General features: G+C 38.8%; 1 protein-coding gene across 2 annotated transcripts in view; it reads right to left on the minus strand.

The window, feature by feature from the left end:
- Positions 1 to 17,267, minus strand: part of LOC133642170 (vesicle-fusing ATPase) — an 86,389-nt gene extending 69,122 nt beyond the window's left edge. For both annotated transcript variants that reach the window (XM_062036236.1, XM_062036234.1), the window contains exon 1: positions 17,201 to 17,267. In XM_062036236.1, the coding sequence (XP_061892220.1) occupies positions 17,201 to 17,212 (12 nt within the window). In that variant the 5' untranslated portion in view covers positions 17,213 to 17,267. The remainder of the gene's footprint in view (positions 1 to 17,200) is intronic.
- Positions 17,268 to 25,656: the final 8,389 nt, after the last annotated feature.

A 25,656-nucleotide genomic window follows, 5' to 3' on the forward strand; every position in this document is an offset into this window, starting at 1 on the left:
ATAAAATCCGGACAGCATAGGGTGCCCTGAACTTTAAATACGCGAACATAGTTTCCAGACAGCTGCTGCAATTGTTGACAATGTGCATTTATTCGGGGGGAAAAAAAGAGAGTTATGGCGAACAGAAAAATAGATAAAAACTATTTTCCCTAAAATTTCAAGTTCCGCCTTAAAACTGAAACTTTTATTAGATATATCCTTTTTTAAACTAGCTCATCTGTCGCTTCTCTGCTTTATCCTGCCTCTCCCAGTGGCCACGTATAATTTCCGGAGAGGTACCAGTCTGGATGCGGTGCTAGCTGGCCTGAGGGTGGACCACTCTTCCATGCACAGCTGTGGACGTCTCAGCGTAGTTGACCTGGCTGAGCCCAGAAGAAGATCCCCTTATGACTATCTGTTGGCTTCCTGATGGACTGGATTCCCACATTGCCTATTAAATATATATTATCTATTGATTTATAAATCCAATAAAAAAACATTCATGAAGTTTGGTTCTTTTATGAATTTATTATGGGTCTACTAAAAATGTGACCAAATCCGCCGGGTCAAAAGTATACATACAGCAATGTTAATATTTGGTTACATGTCCCTTGGCAAGTTTCACTGCAATAAGGCGCTTTTGGTAGCCATCCACAAGCTTCTGCTTGAATTTTTGACCACTCTTTTTGACAAAATTGGTGCAGTTCAGCTAAATGTGTTGGTTTTCTGACATGGACTTGTTTCTTCAGCATTGTCCACACGTTTAAGTCAGGACTTTGGGAAGGCCATTCTAAAACCTTCATTCTAGCCTGATTTAGTCATTCCTTTACCACTGTTGACGTGTGTTTGGGGTCATTGTCCTGTTGGAACACCCAACTGCGCCCAAGACCCAACCTCCGGGCTGATGACTTTAGGTTGTCTTGAAGAATTTGGAGGTAATCCTCCTTTTTCATTGTCCCATTTACTTTCTGTAAGACACCAGTTCCATTGGCAGCAAAACAGGCCAAGAGCATAATACTACCACCACCATGCTTGACGGTAGGATTGGTGTTTCTGGGATTAAAGGCCTCACTTTTGTCCTCCAAACATATTGCTGGGTATTGTGGCCAAACGGCTTAATTTTTGTTTCATCTGACCACAAAACTTTCCTCCAGAAGGTCTTATCTTTGTCCATGTGATCAGCAGCAAACTTTAGACGACCCTTAAGGTGTCGCTTCTGGAGCAAGGGCTTCCTTCTTGCATGGTATTCTCTCAGTCCATGGCGATGCAAAACATGCTTGACTGTGGACACTGACACCTGTGTTCCAGCAGCTTCCAATTCATTGCAGACCTGCTTTTTGGTGGTTCTCGGTTGACTCTTGATCATCCTGACCAATTTTCTCTCAGCTGCAGGGGATAGCTTGCGTTTTCTTCCTGATTGTGGCAGTGACAAAACTGTGCCATGCACTTTATACTTACGAACACTTGTCTGCACAGTTGCTTTTGGGACCTTAAGCTGCTTTGAAATGGCTCCAAGTGACTTTCCTGACTTGTTCAAGTCAATGATTAGTTTTTTCAGATCTGTGCTGAGTTCCTTTGACTTTCCTATTGTCGCGTTTGTAACCGAGTCTAATGACTGCGTCACATGAGCCCTATTTGAATGGGCTCAGAAAAGTCAACACTCACATGAAGTTAAGAGACCATGCCATGAAGCTAATTTGATTTGATTGTAACTTTTCTGCATCACCAAAATTGATAATGTATGTTACTGTATGTATACTTTTGACCCAGCAGATTTGGTCACATTTTCAGTAGACCCATAATAAATTCATAAAAGAACCAAACTTCATGAATATTTTTTGTGACCAACAAGTATGTGGTCCAATCACTCCATCACAAAAAAACTGTATATACAGTAAGTGAGTGCCTGATAGCTTTTGACAAATTATTGAACAAAAAATAAAATCTTACAGCCTGATAGTAATAATTGTTTTTAAAACTAATATTTATTTAACTAGTTAGTGCACACAGTACCTTTTACAGGTTTTTTCTTTTGGCATAATTCAGTCACGGCAACAATAATTCAGCCTGCCTCCATTGTAGCACTAAATAATTTAAATATTCACCCTCCTGCAAAAAGCAAGTGCCCTTTACAAGATGGATCGCTTGATTTAAAAATGTTAGTAATGCTGCCATCGTGCCAGTCTGTAAACATGTTTTTGGCACTAAGTTTGCCTAGCAACAGCTCATGCTGGACAAATAAGACTGAAGGATGAAAGTGTGTGTCAGCAGTGCCTTGGAGCTTTTTTGACTCATATTGGATGACCATCACATCTCTCTCCACACATGATAGAGCAGCTGTGTATTGTGTAAAACTGATATGGTGATATGAAAGGGGAAGGATTGGATAGATAGATAGATAGATAGGTAGATAGGTAGGTAGGTAGGTAGGTAGGTAGGTAGGTAGATAGATAGATAGATAGATAGATAGATAGATAGATAGATAGATAGATAGATAGATAGATAGATAGATAGATAGATAGATAGATAGATAGATAGATAGATAGATAGATAGATAGATAGATAGATAGATAGATAGATAGATAGATAGATAGATAGATAGATAGATAGATAGATAGATAGATAGATAGATAGATAGATAGATAGATAGATAGATAGATAGATAGATAGATAGATAGATAGATAGATAGATAGATAGATAGATAGATAGATAGATAGATAGATAGATAGATAGATAGATAGATAGATAGATAGATAGATAGATAGATAGATAGATAGATAGATAGATAGATAGATAGATAGATAGATAGATAGATAGATAGATAGATAGATAGATAGATAGATAGATAGATAGATAGATAGATAGATAGATAGATAGATAGATAGATAGATAGATAGATAGATAGATAGATAGATAGATAGATAGATAGATAGATAGATAGATAGATAGATAGATAGATAGATAGATAGATAGATAGATAGATAGATAGATAGATAGATAGATAGATAGATAGATAGATAGATAGATAGATAGATAGATAGATAGATAGATAGATAGATAGATAGATAGATAGATAGATAGATAGATAGATAGATAGATAGATAGATAGATAGATAGATAGATAGATAGATAGATAGATAGATAGATAGATAGATAGATAGATAGATAGATAGATAGATAGATAGATAGATAGATAGATAGATAGATAGATAGATAGATAGATAGATAGATAGAACTTTATTGATTCCTTCAGGAGAGTTCCCTTAGGAAAATTAAATAAGATTACCGGTAGATTAGATAAGATTATGCTTCTTCCTACTCCTTTTTGGATATTGTTACGGATGGGTTTGCGCAGCGTGCTGCGCGGTTTGTTCTCCCGGGATGCAAGCGGACGACTCCGGACATGACTTGCAGGTAGGAACATCATTTAATCTTGAAAATCAACGAAGCACCAAAAAACAGAAAAAACAGACGAAGGAAAAAAGTGCAGATCGCACTGGATGCTAGCTTAGCACTTCACCATGACTAGAGACAGGAATACCCACGTATCAGTAGCGTGAAGCAAACAAAGAAGCCAGGACGAGTGACCAGCAAAGGCAGGCTTAAATAGTCTCTTGATTACAAACAGGTGAGTGTCCCGAACAACAGAGGCAGGTGAAAATCATAAGTAACCATGGTGACTAAACAAACTCAAGGGTGCACAACAACAGGAACTAAGGGAGTCCAAAACTAACAGGAAACACAAAACCTGATCCGGACCACGGATCATGACAGATATGTTTGGACAGCTCACAAAATGTTTTACCTGTATTGTGCATTGTAAGGATGGGCGATATGGCCTAAAATCTATATAGTGCTTTATACTGCAGCCCCCTTTGATAACTAAGCTACTCCTGGCTTATCTCGGTGTGTAACATACCATATTTTCCAGACTATAGAGCGCACCAGGATATAAACTGCACCCACTGGATTTTAGAATTGTATTTTTTTCCATGTATTAGCTGCACCGGACTATAAGCCGCAGATATATACGTTGTGAATAGAGTTATTTACGCAAAAATTAATTGTTTCCAAACGGTGTCTGTAACACGACAGTAAAACGGCTGGTCAAACAAAACAGAAGTCATCGTCATTGACCCACTAGCTGCGCAAGCTAGCTCTCCAATCAGCTAAACAGACTCCATAACTTCACGGTGAACGTTTTGGTGAATTTACTGAGGAATTTGTGAAACTGTAACAATACAGAAATAATGTTGTTGTGAGTTAATAATACTAACACAGACACTTGTAAACGTATTAACATATTAGCTAATGCTAACGGCGTGAGCTTCATTACATTACGATAGCACGTGCAAATTTGCATGTTTTAGTTATACTGTAAAACTTACTGACGTTGCTTGGAGCGATGAATGAAGAATCCATACATTAGAAACACTAAGGACGGCTAGAACACTGAACTGCACGGCGGTTGAAGAAAAAAATAAATCACTATTGAAAAATGGAAGGACACTGCAGTGGGCGAACGTGTCCACAAGATGGCACCATACTACAAACAAAAAGTGTTTTTGCTAGTTTTTTTTTTAATTTATAAAATAATTTGTATTATCGCCGTTAGCGAAGAATCATCAATCAGAATCAATAATTAACCGCTCCGGGTTCAAAGTTTGGGGAAAAAAAGTGTTGGCCTATAGTCCGGAATTTACGGTATCTAGCCTCGTCCTCCAGTGACAATGTTAGATGATTATGATACATAAGACACTAACAAATGCAGTTAGTTTGTTGTTATGAAGGTGATTATGATTAATTTAGGGGAGCGGCTCCACACTGTGTATGGAGATAAATAATTAGCTGCTGGCCGCTTGTCAGTCAGAGAGGATATGCTTCATTAAAAGCGGCATTAATCGACAATAGCCAATGTTGGGACTAACGTGTTACTGTAACGCCGTTACCTTCGGCGGTAAATAGTAATCTAACGTGTTCTTTTTTATATTCAGTAACTCGGTTACCGTTACTACATGATGCGTTACTGCGTTATTTTACGTTATTTTTTATGTAGTATCGGCTAGAAACTGAGAAGATCTGAGTGTGTTTTATTGGAGCGCTGCGAAAGAGGCGACAAGGAAGAGGCGCGCCGCGCGCTGTGTGTGTGTATGTGTCTGTGTGGGAGGGGGCGTGTCTGCGTTTACTAACAAGACATGGCAAAGCCCAAAGCCGAGTTTCTTAACATGGAGATATTCTCTTTTGTAGACCACAAAGAAAATACAATTTTAGTTAAATGTAAGTTGTGTCTTGCATCAAAGATCCTATCCTAGCAATTAAAATCTGCTGAAAGAGCTACAAAAGCAACATGCTTCGACAAAGCTAGTAAAGAGAGACACACTTCACCTCCTAAGCAACAGCGGTTGGATTTTAACGAGGCACTGCGCACTGAAGGTACACACTCTGTCAATTCTCTTATATACTCTTTCATTCTAGACTTCTAGAGTGTTTGATTATCACATCACTCTAAATGTATAGACTATAAAGTTCACAAACATAAAGAGGGATGCTAGTGGGCCTGGCCAATCTTTCCTCATCTCTAAACTAAAACTGAGGAAACGTGTAGAGTGTTCTGGGCTTCAGACATGATTTTATTTCAGAATTCCTCGAGAGAGAAAAACGCCTGGTTAGGCTTTGTGTATGTAGTGTGTGCCTTCCTTGGTTTACAGCTATGTGGTTATTATGCTGTTTGTTACTTATGTATGTTATGTTGCAGCTATTTCAGAATCAGAATCAGAATCAGAATAGTTTTATTGCCATTGTTTGAGAACGGGTTCACAAACTAGGAATTTTTCTTGGTGCAAACGTGCGACATAAAACACATATAACACATATTTGGTATAAAAAGAGCTGTGACTGAGCTATCAGATAGACTTAGAAGGGATTCAAGGAATTCAAGGAGCTGCTGTTAGGAGTTATTGTTCATTTGCCTGATGGCCGAGGGGAAAAAACTGTTCAGGTGGCGGGAGGTGTGGGTCTGGATGGAGCGTAGTCTCCTGCCTGAGGGGAGAGGGGAGAATATTGTGTGTCCAGGGTGAGAAGAGTCAGCTGTGATCCGACCCACACGCCTCCTGGTCCTGGAGGAGAACAAGTCCTGGAGGGATGGGAGCTTGCAGCCAATCACCTTCTCAGCAGCACGTACAATGCGCTGCAGTCTATTCTTATCCTGGACTGTGGCGCCGGGGAACCACACTGTGATGGAGGAGGTCAGGATGGACTCTATGATGGCTGAGTAAAACTGCACCAGCATCTCGGTCGGCACCTTAAGTTTCCTCAGCTGCCGCAGGAAGTACATCCTCTGCTGGGCCTTCTTGATGAGGTCCAGGGTGATGGTGGTGCCCAAGAAACGGAAGGAGTCCACAATGGGGACGGGGGTGGGAGAGTCAGTCAGGGTGAGGGGGCATGGTGGGGCTGTGACTTTCCTGAAGTCCATGATCATCTCCACTGTTTTCTGGGCGTTCAGCCGGTCCACCTCTCTCCTGTAGGCGGACTCATCGCCATTCGAGATGAGCCCGATGAGGGTGGTGTCATCCGCAAACTTGAGCAGTTTTACGGATTGGTGACTGGAGGTGCAGCAGTTTGCATACAGGGAGAAGAGCCAGGGGGAGAGTACACAGCCCTGAGGAGTACCAGTGTTTGTGGTTCGACTGTCCGAGACAATCTTCCCCAGCCGTATGTGCTGTCTTCGGTCTGTCAGGAAGTCATTAATCCAACTGCAGAGGGAGTCGGGCACGCTGAGCTGGTAGAGCTTGTCTCGTAGCAGTCCAGGGAGGATGGTGTTGAAGGCAGAGCTGAAGTCCACAAACAGGATCCTAGCGTAGGTTCCTGGGGAGTCCAGATGCTCCAGGATGAAGTGGAGGGCCAGGTTCACTGCATCATCCACAGACCTGTTGGATCTGTAGGCGAACTGCAGTGGGTCCAGGAGGGGGGCGGTGATGTCCTTGAGGTGGGGCAGGACCAAGCGCTCAAAGGACTTCATGACCACAGACGTCAGCGCGACCGGCCTGTAGTCATTTAGTCCTGTGATCCGTGCTTTCTTGGGGACAGGGACAATGGTAGAGGTCTTAAAGCAGGACGGCACGCGGCACAGCTCCAGAGAGGTGTTAAAAATGTCAGTGAAGACAGGAGCCAGCTGGTCCACACAGTGTCTGAGAGTGGAGGGGGCCTTCCGCGTATTCAGCTTCAAGAACTGCCGGCGTACATCCTCTTCTTTAATGGAGAGGGTCTTTACAGTCTTATGATGTTTTTGGAGTCCTGTGATGTCATTGGAGTCCTTTAGTCCTTTAACTCCTTTAATGATGTGCTGGCATTGGTGGGGAGGGTGATGGTGGGGGGAGCACGGCTTTGATGAGCTGAAGGCCGTTCATGACGACAGTAGTGTGTGTTGAGGCGAGAGTCCGGTCATTCAGGGCCTGGGGGGTTTTGGGCTTATAGTTCGTAAGGGCCCTTAGACCTCTCCAAACTGCCGCAGAATCATTGGAGCGGAACTGTTCCTGTAGACGGTTAGAGTACACAGATTTAGCTTTCTCCACTTCCCTGGTGAAGTGGTGCTTCGCTTCTCTGTATGTACTTCGGTCCCCGCTTCTCCACGCAGCCTCCTTCTTCTTGCGCAGCTGTCGGAGCTTGAGTGTGAACCAGGGCTTGTCGTTGTTATAACAAACCCTGGTGCGCGTTGGAATGATGCGCGCCTCATTGAACTGTATGTATGAGGTCACAGTGTCCGTATACTCGTCCAGATTGTTCGTGGCCGCTCCAATTGCCTCCCAGTCTGTCGTTTCCCAACAAGCACGCAACTCGTCCACAGACTCGGCGGTGAAATACTTAATGTTCCTCATAACAGGTTTAGCCAGTTTCAGTCTCTGTCTGTATGAAGGGATTAAGTGCACCATCACGTGATCTGATAGTCCAAGAGCAGCGCGCGGGACTGCATGAAAGGCCTTGCTCAATGTAGTGTAGCAGTGATCCAGCGTGTTCTCCTCTCTGGTCGGGCATTTAATAAACTGTCTATACTTTGGTAATTCCTGGCTCAAATTTCCCTTGTTAAAGTCACCAAGCACGATAACAAGAGAGTCAGGAAAAGACCGTTCCACATCAAAGATCTGTCCTGCGAGCGCCCGCTGAGCGTCACGCAGGACAAACAAACAAAACAGAGCGCACGAGAGCACCGAGGCAGCCTTCATCGGCGCCATGATGATGACGTATATATATATTTAAAATAGTTTTGTCAATTTGTTCTGGCCTGAAACAAATTGGCCCTTTGAAACATATCTTTGTCTTTGTGTGTTGTATGTAGACCACATTGCTTAGCAGAGTTCAGTGATGCAAATGCATGTCAAGTTGATCAACACATTGTATTATTCTCCAGTGCAATAACAGTACTGAAATGAAGGCTAAAAGGGCATTAAAGGGGGCCTTAAAAAAATAATTATATATATATAAGTAACTAAATAGTTACATTTCACAGTAACGCATTACTTTTTGGTGTAAGTAACTTAATTAGTAACTGAGTTACTTTTGAAATAAAGTAACTAGTAACTGTAACTAGTTACTGGTTTTCAGTAACTAACCCAACACTGGCAATAGCCGATCACATACTTTTTCACAAAAATCAGTCGATATCATTTGGCACATCGCTAGTTTTTACTGTTTATATTGTGCGTACCTTAGTTTTTGTACACCCTACATTTCGTATGATTCGATTTTCAACGAAAATGTTTGCCATAATTTTGCTCTGGTTTGTGTATACAATTTCGTTTACAGTTATTGTACGGCCAAGCATTACACAAACTAGTTGTTTCTGCATAAAAATATATAATTATTCTCAAAAAAATGTTCTATGTTAATATTTCAGGTGTCTGGAATGAATTAATTGGATTTACATTACACAGCAAAGGATGAAAAAACCGAGGTACTTTACTCAGAAATGTGCCAATAAACTGCATGTTTTGAAAGTTATTCTGTAACTTGCACCATTAGTTTTTATTACAAGTCATGATGGTGACAACTACAAATGTATGGCCTTCAAAAATGTGTATGAGCGGAGCTCCTGTGGGTGCTGAGTCACAGGCAAGAGGTCGAATTGCTCAGACGCAAAAAAATTGCTTCTGTTTTAATCTTGTTGCCGTCTGCAGGGAGAAGGAGAATTCTCCCAGCTTCATAATAAAAATGTAAGCCTGTTATTTCAACAGGTCTACATTTAGAAGGATGTTCACACATTAGGTGTGATGATTGCAATAATCTATCACATAAGAACATTACAGGTATTAATGAATTACATGTTAGGGATGGAACGAAAAACAGTATAATGATAAACTGCCGTAAAAATGAAATTAAAATCATAATAAAGCCATGATTGATCACACTTTGATAAAGTCATAGACCGGTGACACTGCTTATTTACCGGAGAAGCAAGCTAACACTAGCTAGCATTAATGCTAACTTGAATACAAGAGACATTAACCTCTTTCCCCATCAAGAAACACCATTCCCTTGTATTAACACATTACTATCTGAGCAATTAAAGGCCTACTGAAAGCCACTACTACCGACCACGCAGTATGATAGTTTATATATCAATGATGAAATCTTAACATTGCAACACATGCCAATACGACCGGGTCAACTTATAAAGTGCAATTTTAAATTTCCCGGCAAACTTCCGGCTGAAAACGTTTCGATATGATGACGTTTGCGTGTGACGTCAACGGTTGAAGCGGAAGTATTCGGAGCCCATTGAATCCAATACAAAAAGCTCTGTTTTCATCTCAACATTCCACAGTATTCTGGACATCTGTGTTGGTGAATCTTTTGCAATTTGTTTAATGAACAATGGAGACTGCAAAAAAGAAAGTTGTAGGTGGGATCGGTGTATTAGCGGCGGACTACAGCAACACAACCAGGAGGACTTTGAGGATAGCAGACGCGCTAGCCAAACGACCTCACCTTGACTTCCCCCGTCTCCGGGCCACCGACCGCATCGGTGATCGGGTGAAGTCCTTCGTCGTACCGTCGATCGCTGGAACGCAGGTGAGCACGGGTCGTGATGAGCAGATGAGAGCTGGCGTAGGTGCAGAGCTAATGTTTTTAGCATAGCTCTGTCGAGGTCCCGTAGCTAAGTTAGCTTCAATGGCATCGTTAGCAACAGCATTGCTAAGCTTCGCCAAGCTGGAAAGCATTAACCGTGTAGTTACATGTCCACAGTTTGGTAGTATTGTTGATCTTCTGTCTATCCTTCCAGTCAGGGACTTATTTGTTTTGTTTCTATCTGCATTTAAGCACGATGCTATCACGTTAGCTCAGTAGCTAAAGTGCTTCACCGATGTATTGTCGTGGAGATAAAAGTCACTGTGAATGTCCATTTCGCGTTCTCGACTCTCATTTTCAAGAGGATATAGTATCTGAGGTGGTTTAAAATACAAATCCGTGATCCACAATAGAAAAAGGAGAGAGTGTGGAATCCAATGAGCCCTTGTACCTAAGTTACGGTCAGAGCGAAAAAAGATACGTTCTGCACTGCACGCTAGTCCTTCACTTTCACGTTCCTCATACACGAATCTTTCATCCTCGCTCAAATTAATGGGGTAATCGTCGCTTTCTCGGTCCGAATCTCTCTCGCTGCTGGTGTAAACAATAGGAAAATGGGAGCAGCCCTTCCTCCGGTGTCGTCACGCTACTTCCGGTAGGGGCAAGGCTTTTTTTTATCAGAGACCAAAAGTTGCGAACTTTATCGTCGTTGTTCTATACTAAATCCTTTCAGCAAAAATATGGCAATATCGCAAAATGATCAAGTATGACACATAGAATGGATCTGCTATCCACGTTTAAATAAAAACAATTCATTTCAGTAGGCCTTTAAGGCTGCATTCACACTGTCGGATGTCCAATTCACAAAAAATGTGATGTCCAATGTGAATGCAATCTGACCCACATGCGACATGACGTCATGACGTCGCACGCACTGCAGTGTTTACGGAAGTAAAAATAACTTGAGCTGTAGTCGGTCTCAGTACTGGCGCATTTGTGGCAATTTCAAGGATTTTGTGCAATGAAAGTCAACATTTTCTGAACACGAGTATTTTGGCTCTCGCAGTTTTATGGGGTAATTTGCTTCAATGTCTGCTTAAAAAGCATGTCTGTGGGCGAGCAGTCAGAGACAAAAGTGGTGGAACTTTCTAGCAAGTTGCTAAAACATTTTTACCTGTTTTCTGCTTTGTTGTCAACTATTTATTTTAGTCTATTTAGGCAAATAATTATGTCACTTATCGCTTTTGTTACGGCGGGGTCGCATGTTAATGCGTGGATCGTTTCCCCAAGATGCAGACGGAACTCCGGAATCAGCGTGCAGGTAGGAAAATTATTTATTGTCCATAAATCAGTCAGGAATACACAAAATGCAGGAAGCTATGGCGAAGCTTAGAACAGGAATCAAAAAGGTAAACGAACATAACTGTTGTGCGAAGCAAACAAGACATCCAGACTGAGTGTGGCAAAAAGTAGAGCAAATAGCTCTCTGATTAGTTCATGATTGTTCATGATTAGTGCCTGGGAGCAGGTGAGCATCCCGAACACTAATCAGAGGCAGGTGAAAATAATCAGCACCCATGGCAAACAAGAAAACACAAACCCAGGGGTGTAAGTTTACGTTGATCAATACCCGGTTGTACCAACGGAATTCGGTCGGTGACTATTAAAGTACCAAATTCGGTACCCATCCCTACTTACAAGGACTAGCAAAAAATGCTACACTGCACACCATAAGAGGATACAATAATGCTAATGCTAAAGCTAGAGCTATTGTATGTCAAAAGGGGTGGGAAGATCGATACAAATATCAGGAGTAACCCTACCAAGTGGAGTATCAGTATATGGTCAATACTACAGTGATAAAATAAATATTTTTCATAATTCACAAACCGTTTTTTGTCGCTTTTGATAGGGAAATGAGTCACTGGACAAAAACAGCAAAAACCAAAGGATTTAAATAAGAGCCAATAGTAGTAATGACTTTATTCAGCTCAAAATATTGCATGCAATAAAAAGGAATAAGGAAATGATTTGAGTATTTAAATGATAATGTTAAATTACCACCCTGTGTATTTGTCTGATTATATTTGTGATCAAAAATTGAACAACCAAATGATCCTGAAAATTTGAATGATCAGCATTGTTATGGCCAATACTGCCCCATAACTACTTGGCATTAGATCCCTACTCAAATGTGTACAGTATTGAAACAACATATGAATCATTATTAGATAGAACCATGTTACAACCAAAAGTAACCAGCTATTAACAGTGAATCATCAATTAGAATAATAATAGTATCCCAGAAGGCATAAGACGTTGATACAACGTTGATTATGATGACCAAATTTCAATGGTCAAATCAACGTCAGAACCCAACATTGATTAAATGTCGTCGAAAAGCATGTTGTACCAACGTTATGTTTGAGTTGCTCAATGTCAGGACCTAATTCAACAAGTTCTCAACGTTGTTCTAATGTCTCGTGCCTGCTGGGTTTGAGAAAACCATAGAACAGGAAATTACTCAATATGTTCCTGCATACCTGAACAGCCAAATTAGGAGCCTATGTAACTCGTTTTGAAATGGTTTTATTATCATTTATATGCCATATAATATATCGTAGGGCTGGGTGATATGGACGAAAAAGTATATCTCGATATATTTTTACTTAAACTTGATATTCGATATATATCTCGACATATTTTTTGGTGAAAGTATACATACAAAGATATTCATTTTTCAGCAATACTCAGTGAAATTGAAGTGGATGACAACTGTACTGTAAACAGTCACTGGCACTTTTATTACCTCAGTTAGTCAAGATGGGTATTAACAGCACAGAAAAGAAACTGTTTAAGTAGTACAGAATTACCTAACATAGATAAAATACAAAAATATTCTTTCTTCGTAAAATAAATAACATAGCTGTGCAAATAATACAAAATGTATCAAACTCGGATAAAAAAAATACATTTGCAGGCAGGCACTTTGTGATTTCCATTCCATTCCTCCCGCCCTATCTTGCCTCTGATTGGCCTGTCCGTAATGTTTTGCTCTAATCTTAACCAATCGTGACTCATCATAGTAAACAACCAACCAATCATGGATGTTCTAACACTTGCAAGCACGTCTTGGAAGGAAGAAGGGGTTTAGTAGCCGGGAGCGGGGGAGAACAAGGAACACAACAAAATAACAAATAAGCAGTGTTTGGTCATTTTAACGTGAAATAAATTATATGGATGTTACAATATTTTCTTAATTCATACCTTGTTTAAAAATATATCGATATATCTTACAAATTCGATATATCGCCCAGCCCTAATATATCGTGATATACCGTATATCGTTATCGCAAGAGGCTGCGCTATTTATCGCGATATAGATGTAGGCCAGGGGTGTCAAACGTACGGCCCGAGGGCCGGATCATGCCCGCGAACAGGTTTTATCCGGCCCGCGGGATGAGTTTGCTAAATATAAAAATTAACCTGAAAATTTTGAATGAAAGAAACAGCTGTTCTAAAAGTGTCCACTGGATGTCGCAATAGCAATTCTTTGTATCTTTGCAGATGATGCTACATATGTACAAAGTAAACCACATGATGTTCATGAGTACATGAGACATGAGTACATCAGTGGAGGAAAATGATCAAACTAGATAAATAACATCCTGTAATTTCCATCCATTCATCCATCCATTTTCTACCGCTTATCCCTTTCGGGGTCGCGGAGGGTGCTGGAGCCTATCTCAGCTGCAATCGGGTGGAAGGCGGGGTACACCCTGGACAAGTCGCCACCTCATCACAGGGTTAAAAGTAGAGGTATTAAAAATAAACATACAGATAATCACATGTACATCACAGTACGTTAATTTTTATTACCTATACTTGTCACATTGTCATTATGGGGTATTGTGTGCAGAATTTTGAGGACAAAAACATAGGCTGCAACATAAGAAAATGTGAATACTTTCCGGATGCTGTATCTTCATTGCCCGTCTCTCATTATTATCATTATTATTATTGTTATTATTATTATCATTACTATTATTATTGCCTCTCATCATTAATAAGTACACGCTTCTTGTCTTGTGAGCACTTTTGAAGATCCACCTCCAGACGAGTCCAAGCACCATGCTGGTGACTTACAGCGTAACTGGAGCAGGAGTTTAGCTTACGGCGGCCGAGAACCGGGGAGTACAACCAGTATCTGCTGTCTGCATACTGAGGACCACGGCACACATGAGGACCACGGACATGGAATTTGATTTTGATATAATTTTTTTATCTTGATAGATTGAAAATGAACACCAATGAGTTGACTGATGAACATTATCATATCATTTATTCCGAAAATATAAATAAGGACAAATAAAGATAGAATACTATTAACCACAACATGTAAGTGTAAAAAAAACAACAACAACATTATGATTTGTACAATTTCAGAATGCGCTTGTTCTATTTTTAAACAAAGAAAACAATCTGAAGTTGTCTCTATTTTTAAGTCATCGTGCCGTGATTTTACCAGTCCGGCCCACTTGGGAGTAGATTTTTCACCACGTGGCCCCATACTTGCCAACCTTGAGACCTTCGAATTCGGGAGATTGGGGGGGGGGGGTTGAGGTGGGCGGGGTTTGGTGGTAGCGGGGGTGTATATTGTAGCCCGGAAGAGTTAGGGATGCAAGGGATTCTGGGTATTTGTTCTGTTGTGTTTATGTTGTGTTACGGTGCGGATGTTCTCCCGAAATGTGTTTGTCATTCTTGTTTGGTGTGGGTTCACAGTGTGGCGCATATTTGTAACAGTGTTAAAGTTGTTTATACGGTCACCCTCAGTGTGACCTGTACGGCTGTTGATCAAGTATGTCTTGCAGTCACTAACGTGTGTCTGCAGATTCCGCATACAACATGTGACTGAGCCGGCACGCTGTTTGTATGGTGAAAAAGCGGACGCGTCGACAGGTTGTATAGGACGCCAAAGGCAGAGCCATCACGGCACGCCCTTAACATTGTTGTCCGGGTGAAAATCGGGACAAATTCGGGAGAATGGTTGCCTCAGGAGATTTTCGGGAGGGGCACTGAAATTCCGGAGTCTCCCGGAAAAATCGGGAAGGTTGGCAAGTATGCGTGGCCCCCGATCTAAAATGAGTTTGACACCCCTAATGTAGGCCATGTTGCATCCCTATTTGATACTGCAGTGCAGTTGGAAAATGAGAGGGAAACACATTTCAAGCCTCCAGTTCACTTTATGAATGAGACAGCAAAAAGGTGTGACAAATATATATATATATATATATATATATATATATATATATATATATATATATATATATATATATATATATATATATATATATATATATATATATATATATATATATATATATATATATATATATATATATATATATATATATATATATATATATATATATATATATATATATATATATATACCGTATTTTTCGGACTATAAGTCGCAGTTTTTTTCATAGTTTGGCCGGGGGTGCGACTTATACTCAGGAGCGACTTATGTGTGAAATTATTAACCCATTACCGTAAAATATCAAATAATAATATTTAGCTCATTCACGTAAGAGACTAGACGTATAAGATTTCATGGGATTTAGCGATCAGGAGTGACAGATTGTTTGGTAAACGTATAGCATGTTCTATATGTTATAGTTATTTGAATGACTCTTACCATAATATGTTACGTTAACATACCAGGCACGTTCTCAGTTGGTTATTTATGCCTCATATAACGTACACTTATTCAGCCTGTTGTTCACTATTCTTTATTTATTTTAAATTGCCTTTCAAATGTCTATTCTTGGTGTTGGGTTTTATCAAATAAATTTCCCCAAAAAATGCGATTTATACTCCAGTGCGACTTATATATGTTTTTTTTCCTTCTTTATTATGCATTTTCGACCGGTGCGACTTATACTCCGGAGCGACTTATACTCCGAAAAATACAGTAAGTGTAAAAAAAAACAACAACATTAATATTTGTACAATTTCAGAATGCGCTTGTTCTATTTTTAAACAAAGAAAACAATCTAAAGTTGTCTTTATTTTTAAGTCATCGTGCTGTGATTTTACCAGTCCGGCCCGCTTGGGAGTGGATTTTTCTCCACGTGGCCCCCCGATCTAAAATGAGTTTGACACCCCCGATGTAGGCCATATTGCCCATCCCTATTTGATACTGCAGTGCAGTTGGAAAATGAGAGGGAAACACATTTCAAGCCTCCAATTCACTTTATGAATGAGACAGCAAAATATATATATATATATATATATATATATATATATATATATATATATATATATATATATATATATATATATATATATATATATATATATATATATATATATATAAATATATATATATATTTATTTATATATATATATATATGTGTGTGTATATATATAATATATATATATATATATATATATATATATATATATATATATATATATATATATATATGTATGTATATATATATATATATATATATATATATATATATATATATATATATATATATATATATATATATATATATATATATATATATGTGTGTGTGTGTTTATATATATATATATGTGTGTGTGTGTTTATATATATATATATGAATTATTTTTTATTTTTACTTACAGTACAACCAACATGATTCCATTACAGCAAGATATCATGTTACCTGGCATCACATACAGTAAGGTAAACAGAGAGAAATAATATAAAAAGACAAAGGATGCGTACTGAACATGTTCTAACCACAAAGTGCCACCGTATGTCTTTTACCTCACAATGAACCCGCACGCTATTCTGTCAGATGCTAGCGGGAGTTTATTACCGGGTGAGCCGCCGCAGCGTCGGCTCAAGGGCAAGCAGCTCCCAGGATTAAGCAGCTTGATGGAGCTCCCTCCGGTCGCTGGAAACAACCTCGCCCGTGTTTAGGCACACTGGCGCGGCCGCGGGCGTCGACTCATGTCGGATGAAATAAAAACACGAACACGGGCGACGACGCACACGCTCGTCCGACATTTTGCCGTCTATTTGACCACGGATACGAACGAAGAAAGCGTGTTCCGCAACGCGATATAACAGTGTAATAGTACGAATGATAATTCAGGTGTTTATGATGCTCTTACCCGGGCCGCCATCTTCGCGGTGGTGGTGGATTAGAGATGTAGTGACGGCGAAGAAGAGGGGCAAGTGAGCTAAGGGGGCGGGACAACCGATGGCTTTTATTAAGACCAGCGCACCTCGCTCTGATTGGCTGGTTCAACCGGAAGTACACTCGCTAGGACGCGCCTTAAATTATTATATTCGTTGAAAACATCTTTTTAAGTGATTTAGGTAGCCATATTTGTGTTTTTGTATTTTTTTTAAATTTTCTTTTCATATTTTATTATTATTATTATTATTATTATTATTATTTATTCAAATGTAATACTCTATCTGTATTTGCGTTTGTTTTCTTTCCTTGACATGTTTTGCGGATGTCGTGATTTGCTCAACCTGATGTGTAGATTGTTGGTTATGTTGAAAGTGCCTTGACTTTTGTGTGCATTATTAAATGTATGTTGTTGTTCAATTAAAAAAAAAAAAAAAAAAAAAAAAAGCTCTGTGTGACGTGCCAATACGGTCGCGTGTGTGCTTCAAAAGCATGTCCAAACAGTAATAATAATAATAATAACAATAATAGATTTTATTTGTAAAAAGCACTTTACATTGAGTAAACAACCTCAAAGTGCTACAGTGTATTAAAAAAAAAAAAAAAAAAGATAATAAAAAATAAATACAAATAAAAACTAGAACAGCCAAATAGCTAAAACTAGTATGCATATATCAAAAAAAAAAAAAAGGCTTTTTTAAAAAGAAAGGTTTTTAAGCCTTTTTTTAAAAGCATCCACAGTCTGTGGTGCCCTCAGGTGGTCAGGGAGAGCATTCCACAGACTGGGAGCGGCGGAGCAGAAAGCCCGGTCTCCCATTGTTCGTAGCTTTGTCCTCGGAGGTTGGAGGAGGTTAGCCTGTCCGGAGCGGAGGTGTCGTGTGGAGGATTTGGGGGTGAGTAGTTCTTTGAGGTAGAGGGGGGGCATTTCCATGGAGGCACTGGTGGGTTAGTAGGGAGACTTTGAATTCAATCCTGAGTGGAACAGGAAGCCAGTGAAGGGATTTGAGAGTTGGTGTGATATGGTCATATTTCCACACTCTCATCAGGGTCCTAGCAGCATAATAATAAATAAATGAAATAAACACGGATTAATGTTGATCGCAATTCCTAACGTTACTATTACATTGTCAAGACATCACGCCTGATTTAGGCAGACTATGTTGAGAAGTGTGTTTAGGACTGTAGTAGTAGTGTTATACACTATATTGCCAAAAGTATTTGGCCACCTGCCTTGACTCACATATGAACTTGAAGTGCCGTCCCATTCCTAACCCATAGCGTTCAATATGATGTCGGTCCACCTTTTGCAGCTATTACAGCTTCAACTCTTCTGGGAAGGCTGTCCACAAGGTTGCGGAGTGTGTTTATAGGAATTTTCCACCATTCTTCCAAAAGCGCATTGGTGAGGTCACACGCTTATGTTGGTGGAGAAGGCCTGGCTCTCAGTATCCGTTATAATTCATCCAAAAGGTGTTCTATCGGGTTGGGGTCAGGACTCTGTGCAGGCCTTCTAACTTTAATTCAACAATATAATCATTTGTGGTTTTTATTTCAAACCTGCAAGCTACATGGAGTATAAACGACTCTACAGTGTGTCGGTTCAATTTTAATGTGTGATTATTAACATTTACATTTGTGGAAAAACATGCAGGGACTATACAAAAAACATATGTTAAAAAACGTCTACTCAACCAAAAATATCACGACCTCCCTGCAGTACCTCTGGGGCCACGGACCCCTAGGTGAAGACCTCTGGGCTTTTTTATTATAGTGATCAGGTCGTGATGATTTTGTCGCCCCCTGTTGTCCAATGTTGTCCCTGCATCAGCACCATGGACAGCAACACAATACCATGATACACACACAGTGTACTGTATCTCTCACCCTAGATTCATATGAAATATATTTCAGTATTAATGCTTGATATACATATAAATATGTATATATACACTACCGTTCAAAAGTTTGGGGTCACCCAAATAATATTGTGGAATAGCCTTCATTTCTAAAAACAAGAATAGACTGTCGAGTTTCAGATGAAAGTTCTCTTTTTCTGGCCATTTTGAGCGTTTAGTTGACCCCACAAATGTGATGCTCCAGAAACTCAATCTGCTCAAAGGAAGGTCAGTTTTGTAACTTCTGTAACGAGCTAAACTGTTTTCAGATGTGTGAACATGATTGCACAAGGGTTTTCTAATCATCAATTAGCCTTCTGAGCCAATGAGCAAACACATTGTACCATTAGAACACTGGAGTGATAGTTGCTGGAAATGGGCCTCTATACACCTATGTAGATATTGCACCAAAAACCAGACATTTGCAGCTAGAATAGTCATTTACCACATTAGCAATGTATAGAGTGTATTTCTTTAAAGTTAAGACTAGTTTAAAGTTATCTTCATTGAAAAATAAGGACATTTTAATGTGACCCCAAACTTTTGAACGGTAGTGTATATATATTATATATATATATATATATATATATATATATATATATATATATATATATATATATATATATATATATATATATATATATATATATATATATATATATATATATATATATATATATATATAAATATATATGTGTATATATATATATATATATATATATATATATATATATATATATATATATATATACAGTATATATATATATATATATATATATATATATATATATATATATATATATATATATATATATATGTATACATATATATATATATATATATATATATATATATATATATATATATATATATATATATATATATATATATATATATTTATATATATATATACAGTATATATATATATATAATATATATATATTTATATATATATATATATATATATATATATATAATATATATATATATATTTATATATATATATACTGTATGTATATATATATATATATATATATATATATATATATATATATATATATATATATATATATATATATATATATATATATGAATGGAGTTGTGCAGACCCTCGACCCCTGACCAGTTGTAACAGAGTGGGCTTGAAATTGTAAAAGGCTGCAGAATATGAACATGTGGGCCAAGAGGGGAAGAATGCAGATTTACCCTGTACATAACTTGAAATTTGTGCAGTATTTTACTACATAAAAACGTACTTACCTGAACGTAGCAGAGTAATTGGTTCTGTGACAGAGCCCTTTACTCAAAACACTTTTAAATGAATTGAAATCAATTCAATTGGTCACATCAGAGTCAGAATCAGAATCAGAAATACTTTATTAATCCCTGAGGGGAAATTAAAATTTTCAGCACAACCCCATTCAAGATCAGACAAACATTACACATGTATAATTCCTTTTGAAAGGAAAAAAACTAACTTTTAGATAAGAAATATTGTTTGAAAAGAAATACAATAGAAGGTACTACAAAAAACTACAGTAGTTTTATGAATATTGTACAACATTTACCTTGGAGAGTGGATTTCTATGGTTTCTCCTTCCAGCTGCATCTCTGGAAAACACACCACTAGCAGCGTTTCCATATTTTCATGGATAAATGTCAGCTCTTAAAATATTATGTAAACATTTCCGACTGGCGTTGGACTCATTCTGCTTCAGTGGGGTGAGATATATTACAATTCAGGAGGGAAATGAGAGTGGAAATGTGCGCCGCCGCCAACTTAATAGCTGGCATACACAGAAGTGTTTGATTTTAACGATGTAAAAAAGATCGAGATAAGGACACGACGTTCACTTTTTCGCCAATGCATTTAATGCTTCATATTAGGGTTGTACGGTATACTGGTACTAGTATAATATCACGGTACTAATGAATCAAAAATGGTACTATACTCATCGGCGTCACAATGTAAACAAATGCCATGGGTGGATCTACACCTGACATCCACTGTAATGATACCAAGTACAAGAGTGTATCTAGTCGATACTACTATGATTACATCCATATTTGTTATCGTCACAAAATCTTTTTTCGTATTTAAAAAAAATTCTTATTATATTCTTAAACTCAGGAAATATGTCCCTGGACACATCAGGACTTAAATTATGACCAATGTATGATCCTTTAACGACTTGGTATCGGATCGGTACCTAAATGTGTGGTATCATCCAAAATTAATGTAAAGTATCAAACAACAGAAGAATAAGTGATTATTACATTTTAACAGAAATGTAGATAGAACATGTTAAAAGAGAAAGTAAGCAGATATTAACAGTAAACGAACAAGTGGGTTAATAATACATTTTTACAGCTTGTCCTTTATTATTTTGACAAAATAATAGAATGATAAATGACACAATATGTTACTGCATACGCCAGCAGACAAATTAGGAGCCTTTTTTTGTTTACTTACTAATAAAAGACAAGTTGTCTAGTATGTTCACTATTTTATTTAAGGACAAAATTGCAATAAGAAACATATGTTTAATGTACCATAAGATTTTTTGTCAAAATAAAGCCAATAATGCCATTTTTTGTGGTCCCCTTTATTTAGAAAAGTATCGAATGTATCAAAATACATTTTGGTACTGCTACCAAAATATTGGTATCAGGACAACCCTACTTCATATCCATAATAATAACATGTCTATTCATTTTTCAAGGTGATCATACACCAATTGCTGTCATGCAGTCGGGTGGTTGCGGCACAAATGGCACTGGTGGAGGAAGGACTTGCCTTTGTGTCACCTGGCTGTTACCAAAAGTAGATCTCCTGCGTTGTAATAATACATTGAGTAATCAAACAATTGTCAAAGTCTTTATCCATGTTTCATGAGACATATAATATTGGCTGCATGTCTGATAGTTGTTTGTGTGCCATGTTGTTCCAGACCACAGCAAACGTTACGCAGCTTGCAAAGATTGTAATAAATCCATTAGAAGAAGACAGCCTGTTGTTTCCTTTAACTTGGACCCACACGTCTATACCTTTGGCCATTCTAAGACAGTCTTTTCCAAGAGTTATCTCACCCTCTGAGAAGTTTTACTAATGTGTTCCAATGTTGTAAAAATGTGTAGAATAAATATTACATTTCAACATTTCTGTCAACGAAGATTTGCGTCAGCCTGTGACACACAGTCATGTTGATAGTAGGCTAATATAGCTAATTAGCTGCTTACATCACGTGTTGCCATCATTATAACACTTATAGAAGGCTTTTCGTTGTTTGCGGCTCCAGACAGATTACCTTTTTGTATTTGTGGTCCAATGTGGCTCTTTCAACATTTTGGGTTGCCGACCTCTGGCCTAAGAGAAACGTGCGGAACTATAATAATAACAGTTGAAGTATTGTCACGGCCCGGGCGCACTCCAGTGCAATCAATCTGCAATCATTCAGCACTCAACACACCTGTCGCTGATGAGTTCCCAGGGCTTCTTAAGCCAGGGCAAACCTCCATTCCGGGCCAGAACGTAGTTCCCTGTTCCGTACAGTAAACCGAAACGTCTAGCTCTATGCACACTCTCTCTCTCCGCGTTTCCCCACCTCTGTGCTCATTGTGTGTCGTCTTGTGTCGCGTTCCCGCAGTCCCTCTTTGCTCCCCGGATTCAAGATGTGTGTCTTGTCTTCCTGGATTCCCTCTAGTTTTCTTGCTGCCTTCCTCTATCTCGACCTCTTGCCTGGACACGGACTCTGACGCCTCGCTCCTGCCCTTGACCTCACGCCTGCCCACGGACCTCCGAGCTTGCCTTGCCCTTCCTGGACTTCCGCCTCTCACTCAACACGCACCTTCAACAACTCCCGGTAACACTCACCATATACTCACGTCACATAGTCGCACACCATACATATTTTGGATTACAAACCCTGTTTCCATATGAGTTTGGAAATTGTGTTAGATGTAAATATAAACGGAATACAATGATTTGCAAATCATTTTCAACCCATATTCAGTTGAATATGCTACAAAGACAACATATTTGATGTTCAAACTGATAAAAAAAAAAATTTTTTGCAAATAATCATTACCTTTAGAATTTGATACCAGCAACACGTGACAAAGAAGTTGGGAAAGGTGGCAATAAATACTGATAAAGTTGAGGAATGCTCATCAAACACTTATTTGGAACATCCCACAGGTGAACAGGCTAATTGGGAACAGGTGGGTGCCATGATTGGGTATAAAAGTAGATTCCATGAAATGCTCAGTCATTCACAAACAAGGATGGGGCGAGGGTCACCACTTTGTCAACAAATGCGTGAGCAAATTGTTGAACAGTTTAAGAAAAACCTTTCTCAACCAGCTATTGCAAGGAATTTAGGGATTTCACCATCTACGCTCCGTAATATCATCAAAGGGTTCAGAGAATGTGGAGAAATCACTGCACGTAAGCAGCTAAGCCCGTGACCTTCCATCCCTCAGGCTGTACTGCATCAACAAGCGACATCAGTGTGTAAAGGATATCACCACATGGGCTCAGGAACACTTCAGAAAACCCACTGTCAGTAACTACAGTTGGTCGCTACATCTGTGTGCAAGTTAAAACTCTCCTATGCAAGGCGAAAACCGTTTATCAACAACACCCAGAAACGCCGTCGGCTTCGCTGGGCCTGAGCTCATCTAAGATGGACTGATACAAAGTGGAAAAGTGTTCTGTGGTCTGACGAGTCCACATTTCAAATTGTTTTTGGAAACTGTGGACGTCGTGTCCTCCGGACCAAAGAGGAAAAGAACCATCCGGATTGTTATAGGCGCAAAGTTGAAAAGCCAGCATCTGTGATGGTATGGGGGTGTATTAGTGCCCAAGACATGGGTAACTTACACATCTGTGAAGGCGCCATTAATGCTGAAAGGTACAAACCCCGTTTCCATATGAATTGGGAAATTGTGTTAGATGTAAATATAATCGGAATACAATGATTTGCAAATCCTTTTCAACCCATATTCAATTGAATGCACTACAAAGACAAGATATTGGATGTTCAAGCTCATAAACTTTATTTTTACACGCCTCATTTCTTATTGTATATAATAAAATAATAGAGCTAAACTACGTTCCTTGCATCTGTGCCACCCCCCCCCCCCCCCGTACTGTAACAAGTATGAGGAATAATAATAATATGGGATGCTTGCATTGCAGCAGGCCCATAATAATAATAATAGATTTTATTTGTATTGCACTTTACACACATACATGTACAACAAATCTCAAAGTGCTACTTTTTTCTCAATCAACTACCATTCAAACACAGACATTAGTTAAGTGGTAAAAAAAATGTTGTCATGTAAATTTGGAGCCAAGCTATTTCGACATAAATGGAGTGCTTACCCAAATAAACCAGAAAAAACGTCATATAGTTTGTCCCAATTTAAATACAAAGGAGATTATTTGTCAATAGAAATGAGAGTCTGGACCACTTTGCTTGTAAATGTTTTTTATACAAAGTACCTGTAAGAGCTGATCCACTTTCTTGCATACATATTCATACGTCCACATAGTAACAGACTGCAGCATCAGTATTCTATCAACACTAGAAGATGTAGATTCCCACAAAGTTACACAGTATGACTCACAAATGAAGAAAAAGAAGAGAAAAAACAGAACATGACGCTAGAATAATTATATTACACGATATTTTTTGTCTTGTACGTGTGGCAAGATAAAATATGGCACATAGTTGATGATTCGGAAGGAGTCAAAGTTCACAGTTCCTTGTCATATTCCCTCATCGCCAGGCAGGCGGGGTCAGTTTTGTGGAGAGTTCCAGTAACATTCGTCACCTGCGCTTCTTCCTTCAAAATCCGCATGCCACAAAAGCAGTCCGAAAGCTGTGAGCTCGTGTGACGAAGAGCTCGGACGGCGCGTGGAAACTCACAATTCGCCTGTCCGGATATATAAAAACACTGGAGAATTCATTGAAGACAGAAGATAAACCATAAATATTATGTGATGCGGCTTGTATGAGAACCGTGAGTACCCGGTAGATTCTAGCGGATTAAAACCTAATACCGACTGTGGAGTCGTGCTCTTAAGAGTAATTAGGTTCCGTCGCCGAACGGTTGGCATTGACAAGCACAAATGATGATGAAAGTGTTCGATCACATCGGTAAGCTACAGCAAATCCTTTGCTCATTTCCACGGCGGGAAAAAAAAATATTTGTAGTTTTGTTCGCGTTATACAGCTCGTCTTTAAGCTTGCATTCTGTTGGTCTACAAAGCATATATGCTGGCGTACATGAAATGGTCATCATCTATGAGCGTTGTTCACACTTAAATGTCATTAAAAGGACCATGTTGTATAAAAAAATACTGATTCCGGTTTTAAATCCCAACTTTCAATTCCGACCAATTCCGACTTTGTATGTTTAAGTGTAATATCACATTAGCAGCTGTCCGTTTGGAGAAACGCTACTATTTGTCTCGTCAATAATCCGCCATGGAGTCATTCCTCGTATGCATAACGTGTATCGTGAG

The sequence above is a fragment of the Entelurus aequoreus genome, linkage group LG25 (assembly GCF_033978785.1).
Source record: "Entelurus aequoreus isolate RoL-2023_Sb linkage group LG25, RoL_Eaeq_v1.1, whole genome shotgun sequence".
Classification (NCBI taxonomy): domain Eukaryota; kingdom Metazoa; phylum Chordata; class Actinopteri; order Syngnathiformes; family Syngnathidae; genus Entelurus; species Entelurus aequoreus.